The sequence below is a fragment of the Artemia sp. Qi Xiang Cuo genome, chromosome 10 (genome assembly GCF_049724085.1).
Source record: "Artemia sp. Qi Xiang Cuo chromosome 10, ASM4972408v1, whole genome shotgun sequence".
NCBI lineage: Eukaryota > Metazoa > Arthropoda > Branchiopoda > Anostraca > Artemiidae > Artemia > Artemia sp. Qi Xiang Cuo.
The window spans coordinates 32589999-32603990 of record NC_142803.1 but is presented as its reverse complement, the minus strand read 5'-3'; the positions used below and the strand labels follow the sequence as shown (position 1 = coordinate 32603990).

General features: G+C 33.0%; 1 protein-coding gene across 1 annotated transcript in view; it reads right to left on the bottom strand.

The window, feature by feature from the left end:
• Window positions 1-13992, bottom strand: part of LanA (laminin subunit alpha) — a 217498-nt gene that overhangs the window by 15636 nt on the left and 187870 nt on the right. The window contains exons 42-47 of the mRNA XM_089095354.1: window positions 12401-12508; window positions 9720-9944; window positions 8344-8657; window positions 7096-7334; window positions 3022-3450; window positions 203-364 (exon numbers count right to left, since the gene is read on the bottom strand). Of these exons, the coding sequence (XP_088951480.1) occupies window positions 203-364; window positions 3022-3450; window positions 7096-7334; window positions 8344-8657; window positions 9720-9944; window positions 12401-12508 (1477 nt within the window). The remainder of the gene's footprint in view (window positions 1-202; window positions 365-3021; window positions 3451-7095; window positions 7335-8343; window positions 8658-9719; window positions 9945-12400; window positions 12509-13992) is intronic.

Genomic DNA, 13992 nt, shown 5'->3' with positions numbered 1-13992 from the left:
GGGGGGGGGTAACATGACAAGGGCGCCAATAATTGACCAAATTGACAAGTTTATCTTAAAAAAGAGCAAAAAACAAACAGAATGAAGACACCCAGAAATCTTTGAAGGGGGGGGGGGGGCTGGATCCACTCCTTGAATCTCAGAGCTTCTACGGTACAATTATGAAACCAGCAAACACATATTTTATCGTTTAACATCTTACCAAAACGGAATCCCGAGTAGGAGTTGATATCTGGATCTCCTGCAGGTCTAATGGGCAGCTTGCACTGACCAACAGGTTTTGGGGCCTCCGTTGTAGTGGTCGTGGAAGGAACAGTAATTACACGCGCCCGAGTTGTTTCTTCGATATAGTCATAATCATCTTCTGAAAAAAACAAATATTCATATTAACCGATGTCAACTTAATCCCGTATTTCACTTGAATTAATATGTCAGGAAGACTTTTAATAGTAATTAATGGAAAAAATGCATTTGCAAGTTTTTCATCAGGAAATAAAATCAGCGTAGTGCCTTATTTTAAAGATAATTTTTTTTTGTCAGTCTCCAATTGAGATTTTTCTATCACAGCAACGCATAAAAAGAGATTTCATCTTTTAAATTTGCATGTTAATTTCCTTGTGCTAAACCAAATTGCAATTTGCCTCCGAGTGGAATCATGACGATAGCCATAATTTCGTAATAAACAAAATAATTACTAAATGGTTCTCTAAAGTTCGTGCACACTGCACCACCATAAGCCGAACTTGCGAAAAAACGACAGTTCACACCAAATCACCGTCATATCTCGTTTCTTGGAAATAGCAGAAATTTTCAGAAATTTACAAGTACAAAATCGTTGAGCACCCACTGTTAGTTACTGATCAAATAAAGCCAGAGTTGCAGTTATATATATTATCAACAAATTACTATATTCGGTGTATAGTAGTATTAAATTACTAGTTGTCCCAATGGGGTGAAGTAAATTTCCATTTTTCCAGTGCACGATGAAACGAACTCGGAGGAAATTTAATCCTTATTAAAGGTCCTTCAAAAGTAATTGCAACCTCTTGGTAACAAATAAGAGACAACAGATTTGCATTCAACATTTGACACAAGATATTGCTGCCAACACACAATAAACACTTTAAAAGCAATTTAATGTATTTAATATCATCTTTTAGAGGAATACGATGTTCTTATTTTAATCAATTTTACGGACTGGCTTCGAATACCAAAGTAACAAAAATAGAATTTCCATACAGATTTATTTTTTTCTTTAAAAATCATAACTGATTTATAATATGTATAAAAACCTTTACAAGAGTACAATTATCAAATGTAAAACTTTCCCTATTTGCGATTTTTTTTTTTTTTGAAAGAATTAATGCCAGATTTTGCTTTACTTCTCAGAAACTTCTCAAAAACTCTGCCTTTTTTGTCTCATAAAAATCACTTAAATCACAAATCACACAAAATCACAGAAATTTGTTTTATATTTTTCAGTTTTTGTTTAAATGGGTAGAAATAACAAATTCCAATATAAATATATAAATAGTATTGTCATTCGAAAAAACAAAATTTAATTAAAAAATGATAAACATTAGTGGGATACCAAAGGAGAAATAAAGCCTTTCTATTCAAAACTATCATGATTTAACTTCTGTGAGCCAATATATCTGCCCAAATTATAAAAGTAAGCAGAAAAAATCTATGACTTGTCAACGGGATCTCAGAATTTTAATCTCAACGGAATCCTGGAACCTTAATGTCAATAGAATTCCGGAATCTTAATCACAACGGAATCCCAGGATCTCAATCTCAACGGTATCTCAACGGAATGCTATATTTTATGAAGTAGAAAGAGTTCCTCGTGTCAAAAATCAAACGGTCTATATTGTCATTATTCACCATACATTATTGACCCAACTGCATAAAAATCTCATTGGATTTCAAACGCGCATAAGAAATAACAAGGAAAAAACAGAGAAAGCAATGCCTCAGCTGCACTTATAAAATTATCTGAATTTCCTTCGTTTTTCTTAAAATATAAATAAATGAGTAACTGTCCAGAATCTCTTGAAACTGTCTTTTTAGTATATTAAAATTACATTCGGACTCGGAAATCACTCAAGTATATGCCTACATTACCTGTATACAGCTAAGCAAACCAACATCAATTTCAACACAAAAATTTTCAACAGAATTTTTTGGACTTGTTTTCTTTTAAAATTCGAATATTGTTCTTCGGTTTTCCTTCTATTCTGTTTGCCAAGTTTTTTTCCAGTTTTTGTAATCTCCTTTGTCATCGTTTGAAATCCAGACTAATCGAAAGTTTCATTTTTAAAAAACAAAACGTCCAACATCCAACATAAAAAATGTCAAAAGAGAAGGTTTTCTGGATCACGTGAGATGCAACAATTGATTTCAATCAATTGTTGATTCCACTTTAAGTCACAGATTCATACAATTCAGTTTAAGTGCCAAAAATTCATTATGATTTGATAAGTATTAATAACCAGTCACGGTCGCCGTCTGTCTACAATCATCTTCGAAGAAAAATCACCCTTATGACTCCGTTCTTGCAAAATGTCCATGAAACAGTGACAAATTTCTGGCTTACCCCAAAGCACGAGAAGTTACATCCTTTTGATTTGGAATTATTATTTGTTGCTGAAGCACATGACAAAATGATAGAAAATTAGAAAAAATGAGTAGAAAGATTGTTAAAAACTTCAGAATTTGAATTGACACTTAATGACAGTCATTATAGATTTTGGAATGATGTTATGCGCTACATGCAGTTTAATAATAAATTTGAATTTATTATATTATATTTTATACAATGTAGTTCGGTATGTTACATACAAATTCCAATATAACATATTATCCAATACATTATAAATGTAAAAAAATACAGTCCACAAAAAAACATTCAAAAAGGGAGTGATTTTACTAAATCAAAGTAAAAGATTTTGCATGACTTTCGGAGAACCATTGATCAACATTATTCGCATTTAGAATTTTTTATTTTTAGAAACTAACCTGACTCAGGAACAGCATCACCTCTCAGTGGTCCTTTGTCATCAACGATTGGTTTTTCTGTTATTGGAATAGTTTCCTTCTTTGGCTCAGGTTTTTTAAATTTTTCCTCTTCTTCTACCAAAGGTGGCAGCACTGGATAGTCAAAGTCAAATGTTGTTCCCTCCTTTTCGTAGCTTGGCGAAGATGGGGGCGTATTTGAGCTATCTGAAGTTGACAACTTTTCAGTAACATCAAAAGTTACTTTTGTAGTAGTCTCTACACTTGAAACAGTACCACTTGTAATCTCCTCTGTCTTATCTTCTTCTCTTATTGAGTCTTCTGGATTTATTGGTCTTTCTGGTGGAGGGAGTTCGTAATCTAAGACTGTTTCACCAAGGTGTTCTTCTCCACCTGGGATGTCATCCCCTTCAGATAATGGTATTTGGAAATCTAAAAAGAATATAACACCTAATTTTATACCAGTCACATTTCAGTGGAGAGCTTTTTGAGCATCAGGGTTGACAAGTACCCAAATCTACATTACCCCTGACTATTAAAGAGTGCTATTTTTGGATGACAGTACCACCTTCCAAAACATTTTTTACAAGTTATGTACTTCCACCCTCCAGTATTTTTATTTAGTTTATAAATTTGGTTCATAGTTTGTTTGTGGCTTCGTCGCGACATTAATTAGCCTTTAAAATAAAGACAAAGTATGAGCTGCTTCCATTTCAATTAAATTAGCCAACAAATTAATAGGTGATAACTACAGATTTAGACAAAAGAACCGATTTAAAAAATTGTTATAGTTCATCAAGTTTCGCTTAGTTTAAAGGATCCAATAATAGAAATAATGTTTCCAACGTCAATGTGGCGATTGTTTATCAGTTGGTTCGATATGCTGATAAATGGAAGAGAGATAGTCTTGTACTCAAGAGATAAGATATATATTTTTAAAAATCGCTATTACAAGCCCTGAAGCACCAAAGTTGTATCTCAGGATAAAAAATAAAAGCTGAAAAAAACTTCAAACAAGTTTAAAGCAACAATATACTTAAAAATGGATAAAAAATGCAAAATTATCTTGACAGAATGAATAAATCATTTCTTGATTAACATTTAAAACCGTCATTTTACGGAATTTATAAAAAAATAGAATGTATGAATAAGTATGGCACATAACACGTCAAAATATTACAAACAAGAAAAAATCCTTAAAATATTAAAAATAAATAAATAAAGGTCATTAAAAATGTAAAAAGGAAGGAAAACGAGCGGACATATGAAAGATATAGGCAATGCTTGTACAAGTGCTAAAATAAAAGAAAAACTAACGGGACGTTTCGTTATTTTTTCCGTAATGTAGGGGACAAAAGTTTTCCCTGTTTGAGTAAAACTTCTCCATCCGGTGTGTCTTTTATAAAATAGGATTTTATCCCTATTTGAACTTTTATTTATCGTCGTGGGAAGGCAGTTTGGTCTCCGAAATTATCTATGATTTTGTAATGATGTAATTATTATATCGCATTCATTTTTACGCGATATATAGTTACGACTAAGATTATGAGGTCATTCATCAGTCTTGCACATGAAAATACAGTTTTTCGTAAAAACGTGATTTTGTTCCCGAAATTTGCTTGTTGTTAATTATGAAAGGTTTTTAAATACGTCAACTCCCTCTAACATAACCTATTAAACAGCTCTCTGTTATTTTCCAGTGCCGATCTAGCTGAGGAAAAAAAGGAAAAAAAAGATGCCCTCGATGCCGAATGGTTGCAGCCATTTTTTTGATTTTCAAACCAATATATTTCCCTTGTTATTCAAGCCAAGTGACGCAAGTTTCCTGTATAGGAGCATTTGACAATGCGATTCTAATAGTGTACGTTTTGTTTTGATCTGACTCTATTTTTAGGAGTTATGGGTTATCATATTTTTTAGTATTAGACGTGATCGTCTCTGTTAGGCAATAAATTTTAAAACGTCCTTGTTTTTCTCATAGTTCTCTTTCTTTTTGCCAGAAACCTGCTTAGCTCGAATTTCGTATCTTTCCTTCTCCTTACGTTTCTTCTTTCGTACTTGTGAAACCATTATAATAAAGAAGTTTTTTATGCAAATACACATTATATAAGTCCTGTGTAGAGTACCAAGAACCTAACATAAAATAAAACTAATTTTCAAATTTTCAGGTATTTTTCTAGTTTGAATTAAACTATTCAAATTATTGCTGAGATATCATAAATACTTTTGCAGTTTACATAATAACTTTAGCGATTCTGAACTGAAAACTAAAATAAAACAATTTTTTTTTTTATGGAAATACAGATTAAATTCCGCGTTGGGTAGTTAGAACCTAACGAAAAATAAAACTAATTTACAAATTTTCAGGTATTTTTCTAGTTTTAATTTAAAAATTAAAATTATTGCTCGCATACCATAAATATTTTTCCAGTTTACATTATAGCTTTAGCGATCCTGAACTGAGAACAAAAATAAAATAACAATGTCTTGTCGAAAGATAAACATGTATAAATATTGCCAAAAGTGCGAGGCCCAAAACACTGCCAACAGTGTGAAAGTGTGAATTGCCAAAAGTGTGAACTTAGTAGACAATCGGCGTAAGAAATCGGACTTGCTTGAAAAATTAAATATCCTTGAAAAGACCTCAGTATGAAGACATCAAAATGCAGTTTTGGAAAGTGATTCTATTTTTAATTGTTTTTTGTTTTTTAATTAAAAAAGGCACTAGAACTTTTGATTTCCGTTCGAATGAGCCCTCTTGCATCATTTTAGGACCACTGGGTAGATACGATCACCCCTGGGGAAAATAAACAAACAAAAAAACAAATAAACACGCAGCCGTGATCTTTCTCCTGGCAAAAATACAAAATTGCACATTTTTACAGATAGGAGCTTGAAACCTCTACAACAAGGTTCTCTGATATGCTGAATCTGATGGCGTGATTAAGATTCTATGACTTTTAGGGGGTGTTTTCTCCTTTTTTCGAAAATAAGGTAAATTTTCTCAGGCTCGTGGGTAAAACTAAACTCGATGAAACTTATATATTCAAAATCAGCATAAAAATCCAATTCTCTTGATGTATCTGTTGGTATGAAAAGTTCTGCTTTTTAGAGTTTCGATTACTGTTGACATGAGTCACCATTACCATACAGTTCGCTACCACGAACAGTTTGAGATGGAACTTCAAAATCCTTGAAAATTATTCACAGGGCTCTTTTCTGGATGGATTTAATTTTATCTGACCCTTCCCATGAGATGGCAGGGTGCTAAACTGGACAGGCTTATTTAAGATGAGGTTGGACAAAGGAAGAGTAAATCACTAATAAGAAGGAAGGATGCCAAGTTTATTTGAGAGCTAGAGGAGGACTCCGGCGCGTTAGCTGTGTAACTGATAGTTTCAATACAGATAACCCACTAAATCAGAAGAAATCGTGACGTCAAGTAATTTAACTGACACCAAAGAAATTTTAGTAGAGACATATTTAAGAAAATAGGGCGGGATTTGCAGGAAAAAAATTGCCGGTATCGCAGATTTAGAAGGGTTTACTTCCATATCTAAGTCTGAGGCATCATGCACACTATCACTGAGGATACTCATAAGGCTGCTCAACAGATTTTTGTAGCAGGTTTAAATGACCGCTGGGTCTTCGAGAAATTTCTATCATCAGGAAATTCCTTAGCATGGCTGTTAATCACAATTGAGAAAAAGATGAGACCTAGGAGAATGTCCATTGCGGACAGGGGATGATTGGAATAACGTATCAGGTATGGGACTACTTGTGGTCTATTTCATAAGAAGGAAAAAGAAATGATTACGAGGAAAGAGTTAATGTTGATTTTAGTGACAAGTTTCTTAACTAATTTACTGTTAGGAGCTGCAAGCTGGGAGGGGCCAAATTTCAGAACGTGCCATCAAAAAATAATCCTCCGATTCTTGAATAGATGGCGGGATATTCTTCCAAGGGGTTGCTTAAAAAAATGCCAAGCAATATCAGGAGATAGCCAATGGCCTGTTCTCCCTTGGCCTCCACAATATTATAAAATCCGTAGCTACTAATTTAACGAAAGATAGTTACCACTAGAAGGTGGAGGCACTTCTGGAGCTTTTCCACCACAGCTTCCTATGACGGCACTCTTAGTTTGAGCTGCGTCTGCAAAGTTGATAATCTTGCCGTTAATTGTGACATCTCCCAAACAGCCAGCATAAGACTGTCTAATTGCTAAAGCACCATCTGGAGTATAGACTGATTCAGGAACACCACCAAAGTAGATAGGATTGGCTGTTACTTGCAGAGGTGGACCAGTTATGTTGGCACTACAAAGGATTTTAAATTAGAACTAAATTATACCTAAAATAAATGGAATTGGATCTAAGTTATGCCAGTGTTTCATATTTTTCAGTAGTTTTATTGATTTTAGTCATACTTTTTAATTGATTTTAGTCATGTTGGCATTATGCATTGCAATTTTACGAACTATTTACATTTCAGAGTGACAACATTGTTACAGGGTGATGGGTTAGGATAGTGTGCATTAATCGTTAACATACTGTGCATTAAACAAGACATTTGTATTCATTTAAATATTTAGCATTTAGAATTATAGGCTCTGATTTAATTAGTTTCGTTTACCTTTTTTGGTAGTCAATCATGGCTTCCAGACTGGAATATACGGCTCGTATGAGTTCAAATAAATAATTTAGGGAAGCCGATCTATGATTATTTAGGTTATCTGGCATATTAGGCCTCATGTAAAATACGTATGTCCGCTCTTCAACAAATAAGTTTTTAACAAAGGTTAAAAAAGAGAGGTGGAGGCAAGGGCGTATCTGAGATTTTTGTTGGGTGGGGGGGGGGGGGTATTTTTTCCTTTTTTTACCAACAAAAAAATTAATGCATAAAAATATTTTTATGCATTTTTGTTACGGTTTTTACAAGTAGTACAAAATTTCCGGGGGGGGGGAGGATCATAAAAAATTGGACAGGGTAGGGCATAAAATTTGGACAACAAAGATCTACATGAAGCTTTGTGTAAAAGGTGTAGGTTTTAAAAGAGAATTCTTCCCCCATTCTTCTTCTTTGTTTCTCTCACTATTTACCTTCAATTAAATGAAGTTACTTGGGGAACCCCGTAAGCAATATGTAAACATTAAGGAAATTCCCTTAAGACCAATTTAGATGTCGAGTTTCCTTTAATTCACAAAGGCATGATAAGGACCTTTTGTGAAGCCCTGAAGAGTTTTTACTAAAAACATTTAATTCCTGCATCAAATTTACATTCACCATAAATCTTTAAAATTTATAGAAGTATATTTCATAACTTACGTAAACGTATCATAATCATCGATATCAAGTCTAAGCTGCCCATGATCCCGTGTTACTGTCACTACATGCCAACTATCGTCTGCATACTTCACTGGAGTTGAAACTTCCCCGCCACCAGAGCGGAGAACGAGAGCACCATCTACAATTGCCAAACTAATTGAATTTGACTGATCTTCATCAGCAATATAGAAAAGAACGCCATCTTTTTCGTTACTTCTCAGTTTTAAGTTGACTTCAACGAAAGATTCTAGATTGACACCAGGAACGGATACAAAACCATCTGAATTCTCAGGGAAGGATATAACACTGGCGACCTAAAGGACACATGATTTGAGCAACAAATTTCGAACACAAACACAAAGTGAGCAGATTTCATTTTAACCAGACTTTGATAAGCAGTGACTTTGAAAAAAAAAACACAATAAAAAATAATCAAGTGAAAGTGAACGGATGTCCTATCTAGTCAAAAAATATTTTATTTTGTCATAGGTAACTCATATATGAAAGATTTTAAGCACGAAAGCATTTCTTTGTTTTCATTTCTTTTCATTTATCTGTAACATAGCAAATTCACTTTTAGGAAAAAAACATCACATTAACTTATCCCGAAGTCCTGTATAAAGAATTAGTGAGCAAGGTCTCAATTGGCCCAATAATAATAATAAAAAAACAAAAGAAGAAGAAGTAGAACCTCTAAGTAGGCTACTCCTTTTTCCTTTTTGTCATTCAAATAATAGCAAATAGAAAGCAAGTATTTAATATCTTGTTTTTATTTCCTTTTTATGTGTCACGAAATAAAGAAGTTTCTAATATCTTCCCATTCTCTCCCTTTTTGGTTAGAAAAATATTATTATAAGAGGTAAGGGGGAAGGGCCAGAAAATTGCGGAAGCAATAAAACAGGCATAGCTTTAACGATTTATCTACAAAATACAGAAAATCAATTTTAAGTTCTGTGAAAAAAAAACTCCCTGAAATCATTAGCCGTTTTATCTTCCATACCCTAAGCCATACCATACCTTATTGTATTATTGTACCTGGAAGTGTTCGATCAACTTGTATTTCAATTTTTTCACCATCAATTATCGATAAACTACCGTAAGTTAAGGACATTTTGGGAGGTTTTAGCAGTCGCCGGCAAGTGGTTCAATAGGAACGTTTTTTCCGGGGCAAGTTATGAATTAGATGGTAATAATATTCGTTGACAAATATTAAACTTTCTAAACTTTCAGTGGGTGCAAATTGCAAAATGGTATATTTTTTTTTTGAATTAGCAGAGCATAAATGAAAACTAACTTTATTGTAAATTCCGAACCATATCTTTAAGTGCCACTGACTAGTAGATTACTCTGAGTTTATTTGTAGAAAAGAATCATACCTTATCAGGACATCCCGGAAGAACATTATATGATTGAAGATTTTGACTAAGGTCCACGTTTGCTCCAGTAATAACAACATCATCAATGCACCCGTCAAAACTACGCTTTGAAACAGAGTCATACTGGTGAATACCTAAATAGCCACCGACATAAAAGAATTCGGACACTGAGAGTTCCTCTTGCTGTCCTGGAGACGCTCCTTCGCTAACTATTTGACCATCGATCTGAAATAAATTAGGTTTGGCTATACAATATACTACTAAGAAAACAATAACATACACACACACACACACAAAAAAAACAGAAAAAAAAACATTCATCTAAAAAAATAATAAGTGACCCCTTTCAACTTCTCTTGCTGACTCGAAATGTATCGTAACATGTTTTATGTGGCCAACATTCAGAAATTTTGAAGCGGCCAACAGCAGCTTTTCTAGAGGTTTTCAAGTTTTCTAAGTTGGTTGTTCAAAGTTATTATTACTATTTATTTTTCAAAGAATACCCAAAAAATTTAATGAATTTCTAAAACAACTATTAACGCGAGCTCAGATGTCTGATCGGATTTTTCTTTTTTTTTTAGAAATAGTATTTCTTTCATAATTTTTAAAGATATTTATTTGGGATATTTGTAGTTTTCTTATGAACTCTTCTTACACAAGAAAAAAACAGACAGTCCAGCAAAAATATATGACTAGAGTAACTACATTAGAAAACGCTTGAAATACCCAAAATAGGTAACAACAAAAGCAGAAAAATATATCCATTTTCTCACCATAAGAAGAAACGGAAAACTCGTTCCACAGAAAAATCCACCTTAATAGACAATGATATTTTCAGCGTGGTATTTTCAAAACTTTTATTTGGAACCATTTCATCCCAACTGAAAATAAACCAGCACATGCAATGTATAAGAAAAGACAACCAGGATAGCCTCGATCATTATTTAGTTGAAATAACAGTTTTGTTTGATCTTTTAATGTTACTTTTAGTAATATTTGAGTTTAGACCCATTGAAATATACACCCAAGCAACATTTTAGGACAATCGATGCATCAGAAATTAAACAAATACGGGTAAAAGTAGTAAAAGTAAGAAACGGTCCAGTTTAGACTTTGGAAGAAAAAAAGAACTTATTATTTTAATGATCAGAAAAGTAGATTGTAATTTTTGTTCGACTTGGATACCCCTATTTTTAGATTAGATGGCAGTATTCTAATTTAATTACATCGACTAAATAACAGTACAATATATTTTTCCCTTTAAAATTCAACATTCATTTCTTAAAACATTAATTTCAAAAAAGATAAAATGGTATATCGAGTCAGTGCGTGGTTTCATATTAAGATTCTTAAAGCAAAAAACAAGCTTGCTGACTATAATGGCTAGTAACTATCACATGTATGTCAAAATAAACACAGTAAATGTATTAAAACTTCTTATAGAACATTAACCTAACAACTATACAATATTGTTTTCCGTTTAAAAATTATGTTTGATATTTATTCTAAGAGAGATAAAATGTTACTGGATCAGTGTGTGGTTTCATAATAAGACCCTTAAAGCAGAAAATAAGCTTGCTGACTATAATGGCTAGTAACTATCACATGTATGTCAAAATATACACACTAAATGTATTAAAACTTCTTATAGAACAACTACACAATATCGTTTTTCATTTAAAAGTTATGTTTGATATTTAACTTAAAAGAGATAAAATGTTACTGGGTCAGTGTGCGGTTTTATAATAAGACCCTTAAAGCAGAAAATAAACTTGCTGAATATAATGGCAAGTTACTATCACATGTATGTCAAAATAAACATAGTAAATGTATTAAAACTTTATATAGAACATTAACCAAACAACTATATAATACTGTTTTCCATTTAAAATTTATGTTTGATATTTATTTTAAGATAGATAAAATGTTACTGGGTCAGTGTGTGGTTTCATAATAAGGCCCTTAGAGCAGAAAATAGGCTTGCTGACTATAATGGCTAGTAACTATCACATGTATGTCAAAATAAACACAGTAAATGTATTAAAACTTCTTATAGAACATTAACCAAACAACTATACAATTATGTTTTCCATTTAAAATTTATGTTTGATATTTATTTTAAGAGAGATTGTTACTGGGTCAGTGTGTGGTTTCATAAGACCCTTACAGCAGAAAATAAGTTTGCTTGCAAAAGTGATCGATAACTACCACATTTATGTCAAAATAAATGCAGTAAAACTACTAAAAATTCTTAAACAACATAAGCAAAAGAAAATTATCCTGAGGTAACTATACAACGAAATACTTGGCTAACCAATAAGAATGCCATGTCAGAAAAACAGAAAAGCAAATGTTCAAATGCTTTCTTTTGTAATGAGCTGGGTAAAAGTAGATGGTAAATTTTGGTAACTTTTTACAGTTGGATAGTCAAGCAGCTTAGATTTTAGATCCCTTTGTTTGCTTGAATAAATTTCTCTGTTAATAGAATTTGGAGTTTTTATTTTATTTTAGTCAGAGTTCTTAGTCAGATGACGACATCTCACCTCAACAGTAGTCAAGTTCATCTGGTTTAGTCCTTATTCGTAAGTAAAATAGTAGCACTCAACAGCACTTTCAATTAGACGTAAGCGAAGATAATATTTAAGCTTTAAACCAATCCGTAAAATTAGATACGTGAATACCTTAAGCAATCCATTCCTTTTCGCTCTACTGGCTTCAAGTACATGCCATTCACCATCATTATAAGCATCTGAAGATTCTATTATGACAGGACCAGATCCAAGATTATACTACAAGTGGACAGAAATATAGGTTAATTAAAATTCTACCAGATACAAAACTAGGAGATTCGATATTCCTAATTACGTATAGCATTTGGATGACTAATATTGGATTGACGCCGGTATATACTTTGTATCAAGTAAATGAGCAGCTTGACAGTAAGAAATCAGTCGCTTTAGTGTTCTCATTGAAGCAACTCTATTTAGCTTCTGCGGCAATCAGTCACAGTAGCGACAATTATGAATATAGATAATTGTTGTTTTTATTTCTTGGCTTTAGATTTTATTTGATTTTAGGTGATTCTAGTAGATTCTTAGATTATACGAGGTAAAGATGAAACTCGAAGGGGTAAGTGAACTTTAAGGATTGAAACTTTCAGGCAGGGTATGGCGGGGCACGGAGACTTCAAATTTTAGGTGTGAGGGGACAACAATTCTTTGTCCACTTCCAACCTAACCGTTTTGCACTATAAGCCTCTATGGAATTTAAAATCTATTCACAGTTAAGTAGCGAGGTAAATCACAAGATACTACATGTACCCCGGCTAGCAAAAAATTGTATCTGGAACATCTCCAGGAAGGTTTGGGAGATCAGGTAAAATCTTTCAGGGAGCGTTGGGAGTTGGTAAGTAGACCTCTATCTTCGACTGGGCTGGGGGCCAAACATTCATCTTCGATGCATTTAAAAGTTTGGTCACCTAAGCCTTTTTGGGACTAAAATCTATTAATAAGGTAACAATGTAAGTCAAAAGAAACTATCTGTGCCTAGGTTATCAAAATAGCGCATATGCAATATTGCAGAAGCGGCTTGGGGGGACCAACTTGAACCTTTCAAGGGGTGAGGGTGACTAAGTGGACCTTAAAATTTGGTTTGAGGCAAGGGGGGTGGAGGTAAAGTAAAACACACTATATTGTAACTTATTGGGCATGTATATTGGTAATAAAAATTCTAAACGAGAAATGTTCACTGAAAAAAATTGGTCGTGACGATTCACGACACTTCAAAATGGGCCAAGCATTGTTTTTCCCTGATTAGTTTGAAATTTTTGGCGTATGGAAAGAAAAATTACTTAAGTAACACTTGGAAAGAAAACTTGGGTCGTATCTATCTATAGCACAAAAAAAAAATCCCGGATCCGGGGCAAAGGGTATCTCAATGATAACAAAATGTTAGATAATATATCCGGTGTAATGACACCTGACTTCTGATCTTGTCTTTTTTAAAAGAACAAAACATAACCCTTTTTTAAAGACATCTCGATATGTATATATAAACGAAGTGACAATTGCAACATAACAAAATACGAAAGAATTCCTGTAATAAAATAGCGGATGATTTGTGTGTAAATTTCTCTAAGATTAAAAATTCTCCTTCCCATCCATCCGAATATTAAAATATCCTCAAAATATAATTAAAATATCAGTAAAAATATCATTAAAACATTGCTTCAAAAAACTATGGTTGATCGAAAATTTTGACTGCACATCCAAAT